The following is a 20,436-nucleotide window of genomic DNA, read 5'->3' as shown; positions in this document are numbered from 1 at the left end:
ACTCAAACTTGTTCTGTAACTTATAACAAAAATCCAAGCAACAAGTTTCAGTTGAATATGTTAAAGGGCATGGGGGGATGGGGGGGGGGTCTGAAACACCACAGGTTGGAACGGATGGGTAAATATACAATTTACACCAAAAAGTTGTTCTGCAAAAAGTACATATAGACATACAATTTACACTAATAATAGTACACAGACATACAATTTACACTAATTATAGTACATATAGATATACAATTTACACCAATTCATTGCAATAAACATAGACATACAATTTACACTAATTAAAGTACACATAGATATACAATTTACACTAATTATAGTACATATAGAAATACAATTTACACCAATTATAGTACACATAGATATACAATTTACACTGATTACAGTACACACAGAAAAACAATTAACACAAATTATAGTACACATAGACATACAATTTACACTAATTATAGTACAAACTGACATACAATTTACACTTATTATAGTACATATAGATATACAATTTACACCAATTCATTGTAGTAAACATCAACATACAATTTACACTAATTAAAGTACATATACATATATATATATATATATATATATATATATATATATATATATATATATATATATATATATATATACATATACACAATTTTATCTCTGTGTCGTAAGAGGCGACCAGGGTTGCGTCAGGAAGGGCATCCGGCGTAAAACATGTGCCAAATCACAATGCGGATCATACGGATGATCCGCCGTGGCGACCCCGAACGGGAGCAGCCGAAAGAAGAAGAAGAAGATATATATACAATTTACACTAATTATAGTACATATAGATATACAATATACACCAATTCTAGTACACATATATACAATTTACACTAATTATAGTACTCATAGACAAACAATTTACACAAATTATAGTACACAGACATACAATTTACACTAATTATAGTACATATAGATATACAATTTACACCAATTCTAGTACATAGAGATATACAATTTGCACCAATTCGTTGTCGTAAACATAGACATACAATTTACACTAATTAAAGTACACATAGATATACAATTTACACTAATTATAGTACATATAGAAATACAATTTACACCAATTCCCGTACACATATATACAATTTACACGAATTATAGTACACAGAAAAACAATTTACACTAATTATAGTACACATCGACATACAATTTACACAAATTAGAGTACAAAGACATACAATTTACACTAATTATAGTACATGTAGATATACAATTTACACCAATTCTAGTACATATAGATATACAATTTACACCAATTCATTGCAATAAACATAGACATACAATTTACACTAATTAAAGTACACATAGATATACAATTTACACTAATTATAGTACATATAGAAATACAATTTACACCAATTATAGTACACATAGATATACAATTTACCCTGATTACAGTACACACAGAAAAACAATTAACACTAATTATAGTACACATAGACATACAATTTACACTAATTATAATACAAATTGACATACAATTTACACTTATTATAGTACATATAGATATACAATTTACACCAATTCATTGTAGTAAACATAGACATGCAATTTACACTAATTAAAGTACACATATATAGACAATTTACACTAATTATAGTACATGTAGATATACAATATACGCCAATTCTAGTACACATATATACAATTTACACTAATTATAGTACACAAAGACAAACAATTTACACAAATTATAGTACACAGACATACAATTTACACTAATTCTAGTACATATAGATATACAATTTACACCAATTCTAGTACATAGAGATATACAATTTGCACCAATTCATTGTAGTAAACATAGACATCCAATTTACACTAATTAAAGTACACATAGACATACAATTTACACTAATTATAGTACACATATGTACAATTTACACTAATTATAGTACACAGAAAAACAATTTACACTAATTATAGTACACATCGCCATACAATTTACACTAATTATAGTACACATACAATTTACACTAATTATAGCACAAATAGACATACAATTTACACTAATTATAGTACACCTAGACATACAATTTACACTAATTATAGTACACCTAGACATACAATTTACACTAATTATAGTACACATAGACATACAATTTACACTAATTATAGTACATAATATAGACATACAACTTACACTAATTATAGTATATATAGACATACAATTTATACCAATTATAGTAGATATAGACAGACAATTTATACTAATTATAGTACACACATATACAATTTACACTAATTATAGTACATAATATAGACATACAACTTACACTAATTATAGGACATATAGACATACAATTTACACCAATTATAGTAGATATAGACAAACAATTTACACTAAAGTACACACATATATACAATTTACATCAATTACAGTACACAGACATACAATTTACACTAATTATAGTGCACAAAGATATACAATTTACAGTAACTATAGTACACACAGATATACAATTTACACTAATTTTCATGCACATAGACATACAATTTACACTAATTATTGTACATATTGATATACAATTTACACCAATTATAGTACACATAGATTTACAATTTATGCTAATTATAGTACACATTTACATACAATTTACACTAATTATAGTACACATAAAAATACCATTTTCAGTAATTAATTATAGTACACACAGATATACAATTTACACCAATTATAGTATACATAGATATACAATTTACACTAATTCATTATAGTAAACATAGACATACAATGTACACCAATTCTGTTACACACATATATAAAATTTACACTGATTGCAGTACACACAGAAAAACAATTTACACTGATTATAGGACACATCGACATACAATTTACACTAATTATAGTACATATAGATATACAATTTACACCAATTCTACTACACATAGATATACAATTTATACTAATTACAGTTGACAGATATACAATTTACACTAATCAATTATCGTAAACATAGACATACAATTAACACTAATAATAGTACATACACAATTTACACAAATTATAATATACACAGACATACAATTTATACCGATTCATTACTGTACACATAGGTATACAATGGGCACCAATTAATTCCCACAAATATCAAGTAAACTACAATATGCTGGCCATGCAACTCCAGTGCATAATCAGTTGACTTGGCTGAGCAACCTCAATCACGTGGTATTGAGAGAGGTTTCGCTCTCGGAAGTTTTGAGCTTACATATACTTTGTTGGAGTAAGATATTTTTCCCATCAAAAGACCCAAACGACATAAATGATGCATTCACCAGCCATGCTTCACACCACCACCACCACCAAAGTCTGTTAACCCACATTTTTTGGACAACATAAAATTTATTTTACCATGTACCCATCTCTAAAGGCTCTCAGTTGTAAATCGATTCAGTGTACCAGCAAAACAGAAAACGAATACCAACTCTCACCACTCATCCACCTCACCCTCACCCCATTTTCTTTTGAAAAATATTATATTTCCACTGTACTTCAGCTATTGTTTTGCTTAACACGACAGTAACAGCCCCCCCTCCCCACCCACCCCAAAAAAAATCATGTAATTTTTCCAGGAACTGAACTTGGTGCTGCATTTAGCTTAAGATGGGGGTTGACAGGGGAAATAATGAAGAGGCTGAACATAACCCTTTTTTTGGAAATGTTATAATGGGTTCAGAATCTGTGTATTTGAGTTTCATGCCAAAGGCAAGGACTGTAACATGCAAAAATGGGGAGTTGGGTGTATATACCTCTCCCCTTCCCCACCCCCTCTCCCCCCAAGAAAAGATGCAAGTGAGATCGAAATGGAAGGCGCTGACCTGGTTTTAGAGCGGATTCCAGTCCACGGTAGTAAAGTGTGTTGTCTGGATTCCTCTCCAATAGGCCTCTATACACATCACTAGCCTCCTCCAGAAAACCCAACTTCAAGCAAAGTTCTCCTGCAAAGCAAAAACACACCTGAGCCAATCGTTGAGCTAACAATGGCAGGGCATTGCAAGATGCACGAATCGCAGCTAATGAGAACATGTACCTTTGCACTTACGTTGATATATTTTACTTCAAATAACTTTCTTTATGGAAACTTAGGGTGAGAGGCAGTTTTTCCACTGAAGGGGTGAACAGAGCAATAGTTCCAGTGTGTGATCTGGGTCTAAAACTATTCTATTTGCTGATGATTCCAACCTCTGCCGTGACATCCCTCACCCTTCAGATAGGCAGGCTGCATCCTCTTCCCCCTCTTCAGACGTTGATAGAATCACAAGCTGGTCAAACACTTGGAACATGGTCTTTCAATACTGACAAATCTCACTCAAAAAACCGTCTGGCAAACCCTCCATATACTTCCCTTTCAATCTTAACTTGACTTTGTATACAACAATAATTCCTCAAAGTTGTTCACTAGCTCAAGGTTTTAGGCCTCATTATCAGCAATGACGTCTTTTTGGGCAAATCACATTTCTAAGTTGGCCTCCAAAGCCAGTGACCGACTGGGCATCCTCCGCCGTGCAGTCTCTCCATGGGAAATCCATGCCTTCACCTTGATGGAATACTGCTCTCCCCTTTGGGCTGGCACACCTGCTTCACACCTTGATGATGTGGAGAACATGGCCCTCAAACATTGGAATTTCCCATGATGAAGCTAAGTCTCTGGACCTGTCATTCTCGCATCGCAGATAACTCGATCTCTCTCTGTCTTTTAAAGCCTCCTTTCTGATTTTGCACCCTCTGCCCTATCCATACTCTGTTCCCACCCAACTTAACCCACCACTGCCCTATCCCACTCCCACCCCATGGGTTTCTGCAGACAGAACACATGCAGTCTGCCAACAACCCATTTCTGGTGAAACTCACAAAATCCACTCACTGTTCAACTATACTCTTGTATTCCTCTTTTCTCTCACCCGCAGAACCAACTTCTTCAGTCTGTTCAATATCGTTCTTTCCTCCAGGTCTTCAAGGCTGTTCACCACCACCTCAGATCATCCCCCATCCATACTCTCATATTTTCTACCCTCATCAACATTCCACCCTAAACTGCCTTTCAATAATTAAGTCTTTTTTTTCAATGCAATGAACTAACTTGGTAAAACAATTCTACAGGTGAGAAGAGGGATATTAAAGAACGGAGAAGATCCAAAATAATTTAAGTGATTCAAGATAATTCCGATCTTCAAGCCACGGGTGTTAAATGGTTTAAAATAAAGTGCTCAAACTTGTTTCTTGCTTACACTCACTCAAAACTCCTCTTTTCTCAGAATTACACAGATTTGTAGACACATCAAAAGACAACCACATGAGGAGAGAGGGTAATATTTATTACGTGAATTACAAAGACATCAGACGATAACAGACAAATAGACATAAGATATGGGATTTCAACACAAGGGGGTCGCCATCACAAGGCATGAGCTTGGAAGAGGAACACCAAACCTGTTTATTCAACCTTTTCAAAATAATAAATTTGAATTACTCTCAATATTCTGACTTGCTTATGAGCTCCACAATGCTTGGCATGCCATCACGCGAAGAATAAAAGTGGTTTTCTTCCAACAACATGGTTACCTAGTCCGTGTACAGAGACGTCAGGTTTCTTTCAAGATCAAGAAAATACTGTCATGTTTGTGGGGTGGATGGAGGAATTTTACAGGAAGGATAGAATCGTATAGAGTTGCTTGGCCCGTCGACGTGTAGGAGACATCTCGATGTAAACAAATTAGGGAAACTGTGAGCTGAAGTGTTACTTTTCACCACACCGGGGGGGGGGGGGTGGCGCGATGTTAATTAGATAAGGATAATTCCCCCAGTATGTAATCGCCTCCCTGTGAATTTTCCCGTTGTTTTTGTATGATGAACCAGCAATGATACAATTATGTTTTTATAACCACAACCACCATTACAACTGAGCTGCATGACCAAGTAGGAAGAAGCCCCGCCTCCAATGGTGATGGTGGGCAAAGTCACATCCCTGAGGTTGATGATTGATGGGTGTGACATTAGTCAGAGAAAGAAGAGCGATAGGAGGCAGGTGGTCAGAGAGGACGGGGAAGCAGCTCGTAGAGAGGAGTGAACACACAAGTGGAGTTTGGTGTGAGGGAGGCGATCAGAGAAACCAGAGCGTGTCTCGGCAAGAGAACGGGGAGAGTGGGATCGGCAAGCACTGTCGACAAAGAAGCTACACCGTGGTTTGGGAGACCTGACATCGAGTGTTGCCTCACAAATTGCTCGGTGCCATTTTTTGGGGTGCGGTTACCCGTGCGCTGATAGTCGACGCGGTTTGATAGTCAAGTCCGAAAAGATCGCCTGGACTCAGCTAAGTGAAGAAACGAAAAGGGATTTCTTATTTTCTTTATTTTATGTGTGTATGTGTAAGCGTGAGCGTGAGCGTGTGCGTGGTTCCTCAAATTAGATTTAGATGCCGATTACCTCACGTTTGCTTTCATTATTATAATTTGAATTATATCCATTGAACATATTTGATTACCATCATTAAATTATCCATTTAATTTAATTTGCATGTGTCCGTGTATCTGTTGTGGGTCGAGTACAACCCGTGTGCCTCCATCCTTTACCACCATTTCTTTCATGCACGCCATTAGTCTGAGAATCTAGGATATCGGCCTACAAGGGAGAACTGTTTGGCCATCCGTCCAGGGAGGGGCAAACCCTCTGGACGCGACAATACTCCAGATGGTTTAGTCGATACCCATTAGATGGTCAATGTTTCTACAACGAGTGCATAAAATCGAATTTTCAGCTCCGTAACCTCTGACATTAAACACCCAAGGTGCTCTAGTCAAACCATGGCGCAACACCAGAGACGATCAAGGAAAATAAACGGATAACGTTGGACATTAGTGATGCGAGCAATGCCAGTGTAGTGTGTTTACCTCGACCCTCCTCATAGGACAGGCGGTCGTTGATGAGGCGGTCATGTTGACGAAGGTGTGCCAGCGCATCAGCATAATGACCCGCCTCGGTCATCACCTGAACCTGGTACAGCAGAAGCTCGGACAGCTCATAATCCAGTTTGTTGGGAATAACCTGAAAAGGGAACAGTTTTCCCACATGATGGTGACAATACCCGAGGGGGAAAAAAGGGAAAAATATAATAATAATAATAATAATAATAATAATAATAATAATAATAATAATAATAATCATAAAAAGACAGAGAGAAAAAAACAAAAAACAGAAGTCAGCAAGTTCACATGAGATAAAGATCCTGTGCGGCTCAACAAAAATTTACATGGTAAACCTCAAATTCCACTCTCAACATCAGAAAGTATGGAAAATCCATCACCTGCTGAGTCTTACGGAACTCATCCAATATCTGGAGAGCCATGTCATAGTCTCCAAGGAGGTGGTACGCGATGGCGTAGCCGATCCAGCTTGCACGCTGACCGGGCCGAAGCTGCAGCAGTTGGTACCGAGTCTCCTAAACAACAAGAAATCATTTTTATAAGGCTTGCTTTCTTGGATTGCCCCAACCACTTCATCAGTCATGAATTAAGGAAAATTTTCAAAAGCTTTATTCCACCGTGAGGATCAATTGGAAAATTTATTGCATCCAATATGGCCCCCGTTCACGCTTGCCGCTTCGGAGCCATCCCCTCCACATCCACCCTCTCGGCAGACCTTTATTTAATCAGGAGCTGATCAAACACTTGGAATATATCCTTCAACCCTGAAAAATCTCACACGAACTCTCCAGGTTTCTAAAGATTTAAAAATCATTGGAACGTCCCGTGACAAAGTCGCAGCTCCTAGGCTTGTTGTTTTAATGATTGACGACAAGTTGGCCGCCTCTGGCTTCTACCACTTTGCACCCTCCATCTTTTCTGCACCCTTCCCACTTCCAGGTTTCTGAAGGGCACACACAGTCTGCCAGGAACCATCTTCTGGTGAAACCTCTAAAATCAAGACTCACCACTCATCTGCACCCATTTATTCTGCTTTTCTTTCAACTGTGGAACCAACTTCCTCAGTCTGCTCAATCCAATTCTGCCATCCAGGGCTTCAACATGGCTGTGCACCAAAGGTCATCTCCCATTCATACTCATCTTTTCTACAATTGCCTCCAACAAAAACCCACCTCTTCCTTCCACATTAGTTCCCCCACCCCTATTATAGGGACTAAGGCTCGTGGAGGATCTGCAACATATATCTCACACAAACAAAACGTAGACAAGTGCACGAGACAACACCAGACTGGACTTCAAAGTCACCAACCTTGTGAGGGGAGAGATCACGTCCAAGAGCATTTTGGGTACCAGTGATGCCATCTCTATGAGGTCTTTTCTCTCCACACTCAGTGGGGAAATTGAGGAATTTCCACATCCCCATGGATGGCAATCCATGGGGCTTGTCCATGCTCCAGCCTTTAAATATTGGCAGTCAAGCAAGGAAGCAGCAGGTAGCGTTTTTTAAATCTTTGGAACAATCCAGCCAAAGTCAAAATTTCTGACACTAACCATTGTGGCACAGTTCTCTCCCTCCCTCCTTTCTGTTTGTTTATTTCATCAGTTTCATCTCCTGTCTTTCCATATTTCATACGGTATCCAGCTTGTTCACCCAGTGTCCTCCCACTCCCCTTGCTCTCATTCCTATCTAGTGTCCCGCTATCTGATTGTTGGTGGGTTTCACTACTTTCAACTGTGTTCTTTCTGTTGTGTTGTAGCGCTTCCACGAGCCTCGACTTCACGTACAATTAAAATGCGCGTTTGCCATTTTTCATAAACAAATACTCTGCTTCTTTCGGATGTTTTTTGCAAACAAAACGGCTCGACATGTTAATGGTGATGTGGTTTGCAATTCCAAACTTCTCTGAAACCCAACAGGATAATCAAATACATCTCTGGGTCTTTGGGCTGCATGAGGAAAAACTTCCGCCGCCAACGATCTTTTTCCATCCAGCGCAACACGTGCGGAAAAAGGTATTTCCAAATGTGAACATAATTTCAAAACTTTCAGAATTAAAATGTTTTCACTTTCAGAATATTTAAGAAAAAAAAAATTCAGAAAAAAATTATAAACTTTCAGGTTAAAAAAAAAAAAAAATTTTTTTTTTAAATGAATAACATCCAATCACCCTGTTAGAGATGACTAATGACCAATTTTACAGCTTTGTAATCTCTCAAACAAAGTGGATGTCCCATTGAATTCCATTTAGGGAGTTGGCTTGGAAAAACAAAGGAAAAAAAAAAGTCTGACAGTTAAGGTGTGTTGGTATTGCATACTCTGTAGCCCTCAAGGTCCCTCATTTGAATCTGAAGCAGGGAAAGATCACGCAGGATCTGCAGGTTCTCCTTATCCCATTTCAGTGCATTCCGATAACACTTGATGGCTTCCTCGTATTTCTTGTCGGACCGTTGAAGTAGGCCGTACACGTGCCAGCCTGGTATGAGGTTAAGGGAAGACCAAATCGACCTCTGCAAAACATCTAACAGGCATGCGGACAAGACGATGGACAGAGGAAACAACTAGAGATCGTGCATACAAACAACTCTAAATGAGAGAAATTGGATCCATATCAATCTTTCAGGAAACCTAGGCAATTGTGCAAATGAAAGAATATGAATAAGATGAAGGGTACACATTACTTGGATACAATGTGAAGCTTTATAAACACACACATCGGTTTAAAGTGATATTTTAACTATTATCACCTCATTAAAGGGAAACCCAAATACTCAGAACACCTCGACACTCATCTCTCCCTTGATGCCTTACAAGATAGGTATGATGTGTCTTTTTCTGATTTATAAAAGTAGATAATATTGCAATTAAAAGTTAAAATCTTCTTCTTCATGCTCAACTGTGACGCCGCACCAGGAAGTCGACTGTCATATCCGTACCGTCCCAGGTTACATTGCGGAACTATTTAACTCAAATGGTGAATGATTTTCGATTTTCCACAAACATGCCGAGACGATGCGTCCTTTGTGGATGTAGTAATACAAACCGAGACATTTCATGCTACATCAATGGCCGAAACGCGCTAAGTTTGCCAGGAATTGGTCGAGGTTTATCTGAAATATCCGAGTGTGTAACGGGCCTACAAAATGCTCACTTGCTCGGAACATGTTACAGAGCACGTTATTAAACAACAGGGGTGGCCAGATCTTGTGTATATATGCCACGATTGAGAGAAGATGCCATCCCCACGATTAAGCAGAAGAAACAGCCGTCGCTTGAAACCAACACCAGCTCTACCAGGCTACCAGCACGTGTACACGGATGATTTGAACAGTGAATCAAACACCTGTTGCCATTGCCCGGCAGTTACCACAAAAGCACCTGAAAATTGTGTTCATGAAAAATAATTAATGTATACAAATGAAATGAACCACCATCTCCCTATATAAAACACGGTGTGAATTTGTCCGTTTGTCTGTTCCCCTTCATAAGGATGATTTGAGAGTTTTAATATTTTTTTTTATCCACATTGTCAAGGCTTGCATGAGAGCCAACACTCAACGCACAGCAAGGGGGGCATGACACAAGAGGGGCGGGAGAGGGAAGGACAAAACAGTGGGAATAGAGACATTAGGAGATCTATGGAAGGGAATGGGATGGGGCGGAGAACACGGGGTATACAAGATGGACATTACAGCGACTTTCAGGAAGGAAAACATGGAATTTGAAGGAGGTGGGTTTGGGGCGGATTAACGGGGGTAGAAAAGATCGTGGTTTTGGATGGGGAAGAGGAGATGGTAGAATACAGAAAGACCACAGACCTGCCTGCGGTGAAAGAGTGAGAGGCCCAAAGACTCAGCCTCACCGAGGGAGATACCAATGATCCTAAATGCCTTGGCTTCCACAGCATGAAGCCGAGAAAGGTGAGAGGCAGGAGCACCAGCCAAGAGGGGAGAGCAGCACTCCATCAGGCTGCGGATTAAAGTTTTGCGTGTGGTCAGGAGTTCAGGTGGGCCGAGGAAGGACTTTGCACGACGGAGGATTCCCAGTCGGTGACTGGCTTTGGAGGCCAGGTTGGAAATATGGCTTTCCCAGGAAAGATCATGGCAGATAGTGAAATCGAGAAGCTTGAATGAAAGGAATTCTTCCAGCGGATTGTTGAGAAAGTAGAGGGGGGGGGAGGTTCCAAACGGTCCTTTCGGAGAGAAATAGTGAGTGTGAGAATTGTCAGGATTGAAAAATATGTTCCACGTGTTGGCCCAGTTTGTGATTTTACCCAGATCTGCAGCGAGCGAAGAAGCTGCGGCTTGCCGGGCTGATGTATCCCGGGCTGAGGGATGCCGTCTGGACCGGTTGCAGAATCTGCGGTGAGGTTTGACAGCAAGCTCTCTACCTTGTCAGGAGAAAAGCACAGAGTCCAGGGACAGTTGGGTGCGACTGCGTAAGGTGGGTACAGAAAGCGATGGGTTTCGGACAGAAGATTTTGATGCAAACACCGAGATTAGGCATTCAGCCTTTTCACGTGCGGTATCAGCAGTGTGGCCATTTGAGGTAAGGGAGGGAATGGAGGGGAAACAAACACCGGAAACAGATTTGATTAGATGCCACCAGGATTTGGAGGAGGGAGAGATGTTTGAGAGTTCAGACTTGAGATTCGAAAGATGTTGTTTTCTGGCTCTCCTGAGGGTAGATACACACTTGTTCTGAGCTTTATGGAAGGAACTGAGATTACCCTCAGTTGGGTTTGCTTTCCATGAGGCAAAGGCAAGTTGTTTCAGAACATCTGCCTCGCCACAAGCTTCAGTGAACCATGGGCAGGAGGAAGGGTCGAACAACTGAAAATGAGAGGGAATAAATCTGTGCACGAGAGAGAGCAAGTTTCTTTGAAAGAATTCCCAGGACGAGGTGATGTTGGAGAAAGTAGCGATGGGAGACAAGTCTAGAAGTTTGATGGCTGCTTGGAGACCATGCCAGTCGGCCTGAGTGAAATGCCAGACTCGACGGTGCTGAGGTGGTTCTCTGACAACAGCCAGAGATGTCCACTTTGACAAGCACGTGGTCAGAAAAGTTTTGAGTGGGGTTTTAAAGGCCAATCTTTTAACACGACTGTGTTCACTGTGGTCTATTCTTTAGGATTAAAAAAAACTCCAAAAAACAATTTTCATAAAAGAGTGATAACATCTCTTCTATTGGAAATGGAGACGGTGACTTTGTATTTTCCTCCCTTTCTCTATTTTTATATGCAATGTCGAGGCTCGTATAACAGCCAACATACAGAACGTACAACAAGGAGAGCAGGAAACAAGATGGGCGGGAGAGGGAAGAACAAAACAGTGGGGAACAGGGACATTATGAGGGGAGATCTGTGGAAGGGAGAGGGATGGAACAAGGAACACAAGATGGACACGACAGGGACTTTCAGGTCCTTAAACGACATGGACTTTCAGGAAGGAAAGCAGGGAATTTTAAGGAGGTGGGTTTGGGGTGGATTAGCGGGGGTAGAAAATATCATGGTTTTGCATGTGGGGGGGGGGTTGAGGGGGGTACCCACACCCAGCCAACTGGCATGATGATTGAATTCATCACATATGAAAAAGGAAGAGAGGGTTTTGATGAGAGGATAGAAGTTGGTCCACGTTTTTGGCGAGTGATGTGTAAATGGAGTTATCACTGTTTGGTGGACGGGACAGCACACATATGTATAAAGATGAGGTGGGAGTGGAGTGGAAGCCGTAGCCCGAGGTATTCCTGGGGGTGTGGGGGAGTGAAGGCAGTGCATGGAGAGCGAGGAATAGAGTCTTTGATGATGAGAGAAACTCCTCCACCAGGATCAGGCTCAGGTCTGTCATAAAGGAGGAGGGAGTAACCAAGGAGAGATACTAAGGAGTCAGAGACATCTTGAAGGAGGAAAGTTTCTATTAAACAGATCATATCTGGTTTGTCAGTGGCAACATTTATGAAAGGATCTGTCAGGTTTGAGTGAAGGTCCTGGATGTTTGAGGTCCACACTGTTAATGAAGAGGGAGGGAGGAGGCTTTGGGTGCAGGTGAGGGGAGGGAAGGGTAGGACGAAGGAGGGGGAGGAGAGGTGGGAGAGTTGTTGACAGAGTGGGGGAATTGCATAAGAACTAGGGGAGACGGCCGGATGAGGAGGAAAGGCTCGGTGGTTAATGGGATGAGGCACTGTGGGGAGTAATAAGAGAGGGGGCAGAGGGAAGTTGAAGATTGGAGGAGGTGGAGGGATGAGATGGAAGAGAGAGAGCAGGGAAAGGAGGCAACTTTGTGGATGTGGGGGGGAACTTTGAGAAGGGGGAGTGAGGGGGGAGATTAGATGGAGAAGGGTGAGAGGGGAGAGTTGAGGGAGAAGGGTGAGGAAGGAGTTTTTGAGAAAGGTGAGAGGGAAGCTTGGAGGGGGAAGAGTGTGGGTGGGTGAGAGAGAAGCTTTGAGGGAGGGGAGACAATGAGAACAGGCACGGGCAAGAGGGCCATGGGATAGGTGGGGGAGGGGAAGGATGAGACTTGGTTGTGGTACGGGGAATAGGGGAGCAGGCGGGGGGGAGGTAACATATTTGAGGGGTTGGGAAGAGGGAGAGGTGTGAGAGGAAAGAAAGAGCATGTTTGAAATGTCGAGTGTACTAACAAATAGTTTCTGAAATGTTCGACATGTACTCGACCAAAACCTATCTCCTCCTACAAATATTTTTTGTTAGGACTGCAAATTGGCATGAAGGGAGCTAGATAGATTGCTCACAGAACTCTAAGCTTCGATTTTTTTCTTTATTTTTTTACCACTTTAAAGGACCGTTGCTAGGGCCCGGGGTGCCATATTCGAAAGCACATGATTCCCAGAAGTATTGGTCCTACCTACCAAATTTCATTGGAATCGGTTGAGTGGTTTAGCTCCAAGGCTTGACCAAAGTTTCGCGGACAGACAGAGAGATGAAAATGTCCAGAATAAGGGTGCTCTAAGGGCAGCCAAAAAAGACAAAGTACAGAAACAAAGGTAAGTAAGTCAGTAAATAAATAAATAAATAAATAAATAAACAGCAGGGAAGTGGGGGTGGAAGGGAATTGCATAAAAACTGGTGATGTACCTTTGTCTGCCCCCACTGTTCTCCTCCCGACGACACCCCTACCACCCCAACTCACCAATAAAATCAAGTCGTTTAATTGATACATTGCATTACAGTGGAGTTGAGAACGTGCAAATATGACGGCCCAAAAGGTGTTCTCCCGCATCCGAGTCTCTTCTACAATTCACTAACAATGGCATGAGTGTATACATCCGAACCAGCCGTGAAGGGAGCGACAAGTAGCCCTTCTTCAGAAACCAAACCGACTCGAAGGATACAGACGTGGCTCTTCAAGTCATTCCGAAGACCTCGCCTCACGTACTCGTACGCCTCTTCTTTTTTGCCAACACAATTCAAGGTCAACCCTTTCATGGCCAATGTCTCTGATGGCAAGGAGAGGGAAGTTAAAAAAAAGTTGTTATTGAAAAGGAAACCAGTTTACAGCAACCGATCAGCAAGGTCAGTCCCAATAAAATAAAATAAATCCAAACTTCTTAGAATGGAAATTCCCCCGTCATCTGCCAAGCAACGCCAGAAAAGTGCAGAGCCTGACCTGTGACATCAGACGCGGCCAAACATGTACCGAGCAAAGGGAAATTTCCAACCAATAAATCTGTCAATCTTTTTATTCAAACGATAAGAATGTTTAAACTGCCTCACTTTTTAAATGTTCAGCTTGGAAAATGTTGGGAACTCACTCACTAGGCCCTCTGTGAAGAAGAAATGGGGCTTTGCAAAATGAGCAGGCCATAGGATCTGGGCATTCATTCAAATTGGACAAGAACTTCTTCTATAATGTTAACACCACCTCCCTTGGCCTCGCTCGTGTGAATTTTACCGCTCACACTCACCGACATCGTTCATACATCGATTTTAGTGAAAAAAAAACATATGAAACATGACAGATTGGATATCCCAAAAGCCATATCCATGCACATTGACAAGGAAAGAAGAAAAAATTTTGAAAGTTATGATCAAGAAGCTCAAGTTAAAAACAAAGACAAACTCACAAAAAGTGTAAATGTTGATTACATGCATGTAATTGAACTGTGCCCCTGTGAGTACAAACACCAGTTTTTAACTCATTCAATCCAGCACATCAGGTGTCCATCCAAATACAAAAACAAAGTCCGATAATTCACCGACTTGTACAATATAATATCTGGTTTTCATGTAGAGAATTTAAGTCCGGTGTTGGCTTAGTGGTTAGCGTGGTGGCTTGGGATCCTAGGGTCCTGAGTTCAAGTTCCGTTGGCCGCTGAATTAAAAATACACCAGGAGGTTGACTCAGCCTGTCATCCTTCCGAGGTGGGCAAAATGAGCACCAGTGTACTGGTAAGGGGGACACTGCATCAGCGGCATCACCGCGTCCCAACCAATGATGCAACCAGCAGCCACAGGCTGCACTCGATAGAGAGATGTAGATAATTGGGGTATTTGATTTTTTTTCTATGGAGTCAAGGCTCATGGAAGAGCTCGAACACAGAACAAATTAGGACAAAACAAAACAAAAAGAACAGCAGAAAGAGAAAGGAGAAATTAAAGTGGACCGGTGGTCAAAATAAACGGAGAAGGACAACGAGGGATACTGGCAAGTTGAGGAGTAGGGGAGAATTCATGGGATGTATAAGATGGATAAAGAAACAAAATTTGGGTATGGAGGTGGGGGGTGGGGGGGGAGTGGTTTAACAGGTGAGGAAAGATAATGGTTTTGGATGAGAGATGATCTGAGATGGCGGGATACAGCTGTCTTGAAGACCTGGCAGGAAGAATGAGATTGAAGAGAATGTGGAAGTTGGTTCCAGGGGTGGGGAAAAAAGGAGGAACAACAAATAAGTGGAGGTGAGCAGTCATCCTGGATTTTGGGAGTTCCATTCGAAGGGGATTGGTGGAGGAGCATGTGCACTCTGCAGATATCAAAGATAGTGAACTTCACATCAGACACTTCACAGATACTGAAGAGGGTGCAAGACCAGAAAGGAGCCAGAAGAAGACAAAGACCAACAACATGCCGGCGACAGCAAAGCGGTCGACCAATAAACTCAGCTTCATCACGTGAGATTCCAATGATCTTAAAGGCATTGGTTTCCATGGCATCAAGTTGAGCAAAGTGTAAAACAGGTGAGCCAGCCCAGAAGGGAGAGCAGTACTTCATCAGGCTGGGAAAGAAAGCCTTGTAGGTGGATAGGAGTTCAGGCGTGCCAAAGAAAGACTTGCATGACACAGGATGTCCAGTCAGTGACTGGCTTTGGAGGCCAACTTTGAAAGGTATATATTGTTACGGGCCGGGTATCGGTGGCGAGCACGACCGCGAGAGGGAGCAGTAGATTCGGCTCCACCGAACACACTGGAATTGAGGTCATGCCTTTTGGATAAGTCCGAAAGGCACGGGTCCCTTACTGGACCATGAATCGCCAATAATTCGACCGTGTGGGGTAGGGTCAAATGCCAAACTTCAATATACATAATTACCCACGCGGACAAAGCTACCGGGGAATTCACACCCTCGACAGACCTCGAGCGGAACGAGCCGTTACCGAGCCCAAACCGTGTGTAACTTGAGCGGAGATTACCAAGGCCCGTCGGACCAAATGAACAATTTACCGGCCCGAACGGCCTCGCTATTTCTCAATACACACCGTGCCAAGCCAATGAAAGAAACACAGAAACGAGCTGGAACATTTCACAAAAGGGATATTTATTTATGATGGGGCAGGGGAGCACGCAAGAAGGCAGAGTTAACTGAATAATGAAGGAATAGCAATTTATGTGCAAGCGCTTATGCAGTTTTACTTAATAGACTGGCGCCACACACACACACACACACACACACACACACACACACACACACACACACACACACACACACACACACACACACACACACACACACACACACACACACACACACACACACCCAAAAAGAAACGGACCTGTCAGGTCTATATTGGAGGCCTCCAACTTGAGGAAAGGCGAGCTGGAGGTCAGAGCTTATTCTTGGCCCTTTCCGCCTCGTGCAGTCTTCGACGATCCGGTGTGGCAGGACTCGAACCCACCACACAATGCCGCTACAAGCCCAGGCAGGCGATCCTCACGGGACAGGCTCGCAGGCACATGGGCCACAAGAGAAGACACTCTGTTGGCGGGACCCCAGGAAGGCGATGACTGGATTCAGAAGACAACCACTCTACCTTTGGCCCACGCGCGCTTCTCTTATCCCACGCTCGCACTCCCTCATTGGGCAGAGAGAACGCTCTTTGCCCATCTTTGGAGCCAAGCCAGAACGAAATGCTTGTGCCCATATTTGGGGTGAAGCCAGAGCGTAACGCTTGTGCCCATATTTGGGGCAAAGCCAGAACACAACGCTTGTGCCCATATTTGGGGCGAAGCCAAAGCGCAACGCTTGTGCACATATTCTGGGCGAAGCCAGCACACCAACATCCAGAGAAACCCCGCCTAGCACACTGGACTCCGCCCACGTACGTGCTGACAGGCACCCGTGCAATGGTGCTGGTGGATGATGGTGGATGGAAGCAAGGTCAGGTGTCGTTGTTGGTAATTTAAATCCTATCAAAATAACTCACAGCACACGTACAATTAATCACCCATTAAACATAGGACGGGACCCTAACTAGAAACACATACTTACCGACCTGGTAAGTACAACCTGGTAAGAAACACATACAACCTGGCTGTTGTGTGCAGTAAGCTTCCAAATTCGCAACAATATGTGTGTGTGTGTGTACATATATATATATATATATATATATATATATATATATATATATATATATATATATATATATATATATATATATACATACATACACATACATATATATATATATATATATATATATATATATATATATATATATATACATACATATATATACACATACATACATACATATATATGTATATATACATATATATGGTGTCCCAAAAAAAATACAACTTTTCATCTGCAAAGAGGATGGTCATAACATATTTTTAAAAAAGATATATGGCTGGATAGAAAGCTGAAAGGTTGAAGTTTATTGTACCAATGTCAAAATTGCCACCAAAATTTAAATTTTGGTATAGAATCGTCGTTTTCTTTTCGACCACAGGCTTGACGTAGGCTCCATGTCGTCCGATCACTGCCTGCAAACGCGTTGTCATGTTCCCCATCACTTTGGGAAACGTTTCCTGAAGAATGTTCTGGATTTCTCGGTGGATGTTTTCCTTCAGCTGATCAAGAGTCTGAGGCCTAGGGTTTCCATCGATCCTGTCCTTGAGATACCCCCACAAGAAGAAGTCTGGAGGAGTCAGGTCAGGGGAAAACGGTGGCCACTCAACGTCTTCGTCGAGGGAGATAAAGCGGCCCTCAAAATGTTGGTTGAGAAAACGCCTCGTTTCCCTGGCTGTATGGGGACGTATAGATTTTTCTCTGGCTGTATAGATGGTGCACCATCCTGCTGGAACCACTGCGTTCTCATCTGGATCAGGTTGTTTCTCCTACGGGCCTGAGTACGTAGCTCAGGCAGATAGAATTCTTGAATCATTTCGCAATAGTTCTTCTGGTTTACCATGCAAGTGCGTCCCTGGTCATCTTCAAAGAAGTATGGACCAATTATCCCATACCAACCAACCGCCACCCACATGGTGACTGAGAACAGATCGAGGCACCAGTTCAGTTGATGCATTACCAGGATTTTCAGTTCCCCAGTACCGCATGTTTTGCTTGTTTACCATGGCATTCGTTTTGCTTGTTGACCATGGTTTACCATGGACAGGTGAGCATGGCATTCATCCGTCATGTGAAGTTTTTTGAGGCAGTCTGCATCTTCCTCCAACTTTCCTGAGAACCAATTTGCAAAGTCTAGTCGTTTGCGTTTCTGTTGATCAGTAAGCACCGTTTCCGTTTGAATTTTGTATGGAAAGGCATGAATGTCTTGGCGAAGGATCCTCTGAACGGTGCTCTCATGAATGTTTGTCTTGGCAAAAAGTCGTCGAATCGATTTTTTTGGACTCTGAACGACCACCTGTCTCACCATTTCCACATTTTCTTCACTACGACCTGTCCTCTTCCGACCACTGTGACCCTTGTGAAGGTCACAGATGGTTCCCACATTGGTAAACTTTGCGATGGTGCACTTTATTGTCCGAAAGTTTTGTGCATGGCGCAAGTGGATACCGAAATGTCTCGAGTAAAGACTTTGCACCTGTATAACACTTTTCGTCTGGTGCCAAAGTTCAACAATTTTCGTCCGTTGTTGTACGGCTAGTCTTGGCATTTTTCTGGCGCTTGCTTGGTATCAAAATAAACTTCAGGGTCTCTGCAACAAGAAATGAAGCATTAGTGACAAAATTACTACTTTTTTTAGGATCAAACGAAGCATTTTAAAAGTAGTATTTTTTTTGGGACACTGTGTGTGTGTGTGTGTGTGTGTGTGTGTGTGTGTGTGTGTGTGTGTGTGTGTGTGTGTGTGTGTGTGTGTGTGTGTGTGTGTGTGTGTGTGTGTGTGTGTGTGTGTGTGTGTGTGTGTGTGTGTGTGTGTGTGTGTGTTGTTACGGGTCTGGAAACCATAAGCATTCAACATACAGATGTCCCAAAAGTCAGTTATGTCGTTAAGTATGTGTGAAGTCAGATCCCTTTCCTTTTGTCCAGTGGGAGAATCAAAGGCGTGCGTTGCGATTTCTTTTCAGTTGGGTTACTAAATCTTTCCATCGAACAACCATCCCATCTGAATGACCACTCGGCCCATCACGATCCACCACCAACCAGCTGCCTTCTCGCACCCTGACGTGCCAAGACAAGATCTCGCGGTTCCGGTTTCTCGGCTCCCACAAACGTTAACTCTATTCACAACAACCTTTGCAACATTGATACTGTTACTCGTCAAGTATGAACCCGCGTGGAAGAGTGGCTGGGGTTTCCTGGCAGGGGCCAAGGCTCCACCCCGGAAAGGTATGCCGTGGGACCCTGTCCAATCAAAGGCGGAGAGCGAGGTGTGTTCACTAACGCCCTTCCCCGCTGAGGGAGGTCGATAAATTCCCGAGCACTCTCTGAGGCATGGGTCTTTTTGGGGTCTTAGAGAGTTTTTGGTGGGTCTTTTTGGAGAATTTTGGAGGGTTTTTGCAGTCACGAAAGGGGTTTTTGCTGTTACGAAGGTAGTCGACGCAGTAAACATGTCTCTGCCGGCTCTCCACAGGGAAGGAAAGAGCGACCCCGACCCCCCCCCTCCGTGGACCCCGCTATTCACCACCTGAGCTCCGCCACGAACCTCGAGTCCCACATGTGTGACTGCGGACGAAACCAGCGACCATTGCCAGGTGCCGCAGCACGGAGTACCCCCTTTCTCCGACGGCCAGGTACCCAACCGAACACTGACTCCAGCTTGTCTCTCTCCTCGGCTGC

The 20,436-nt window shown here is 42.3% G+C and overlaps 1 protein-coding gene across 2 annotated transcripts in view; it reads right to left on the bottom strand.

Moving 5' to 3' along the window:
- The window catches only part of LOC147025594 (N-alpha-acetyltransferase 16, NatA auxiliary subunit-like), a 120,253-nt gene that overhangs the window by 46,983 nt on the left and 52,834 nt on the right, over positions 1-20,436 (bottom strand). Inside the window, exons 3-7 of one of the 2 annotated variants that reach the window (XM_085886710.1) lie at positions 14,312-14,416; positions 9,283-9,440; positions 7,347-7,481; positions 6,934-7,087; positions 3,865-3,984 (exon numbers count right to left, since the gene is read on the bottom strand). In XM_085886710.1, coding sequence (XP_085742836.1) covers positions 3,865-3,984; positions 6,934-7,087; positions 7,347-7,481; positions 9,283-9,440; positions 14,312-14,416 — 672 coding nt within the window. Of the gene's footprint in view, positions 1-3,864; positions 3,985-6,933; positions 7,088-7,346; positions 7,482-9,282; positions 9,486-13,828; positions 13,854-14,311; positions 14,417-20,436 lie in introns of those variants that run through there. The other variant, XM_085886711.1, reaches the window with a different exon arrangement.

The sequence above is a fragment of the Eptatretus burgeri genome, chromosome 6, assembly GCF_056783735.1.
Source record: "Eptatretus burgeri isolate ZD-2024b chromosome 6, Ebu_testis_v1, whole genome shotgun sequence".
Taxonomy (NCBI): Eukaryota; Metazoa; Chordata; class Myxini; order Myxiniformes; family Myxinidae; genus Eptatretus; species Eptatretus burgeri.
The sequence above is the reverse complement of the archived record's forward strand: the minus strand, read 5'-3'. Positions and strand labels throughout refer to the sequence as shown.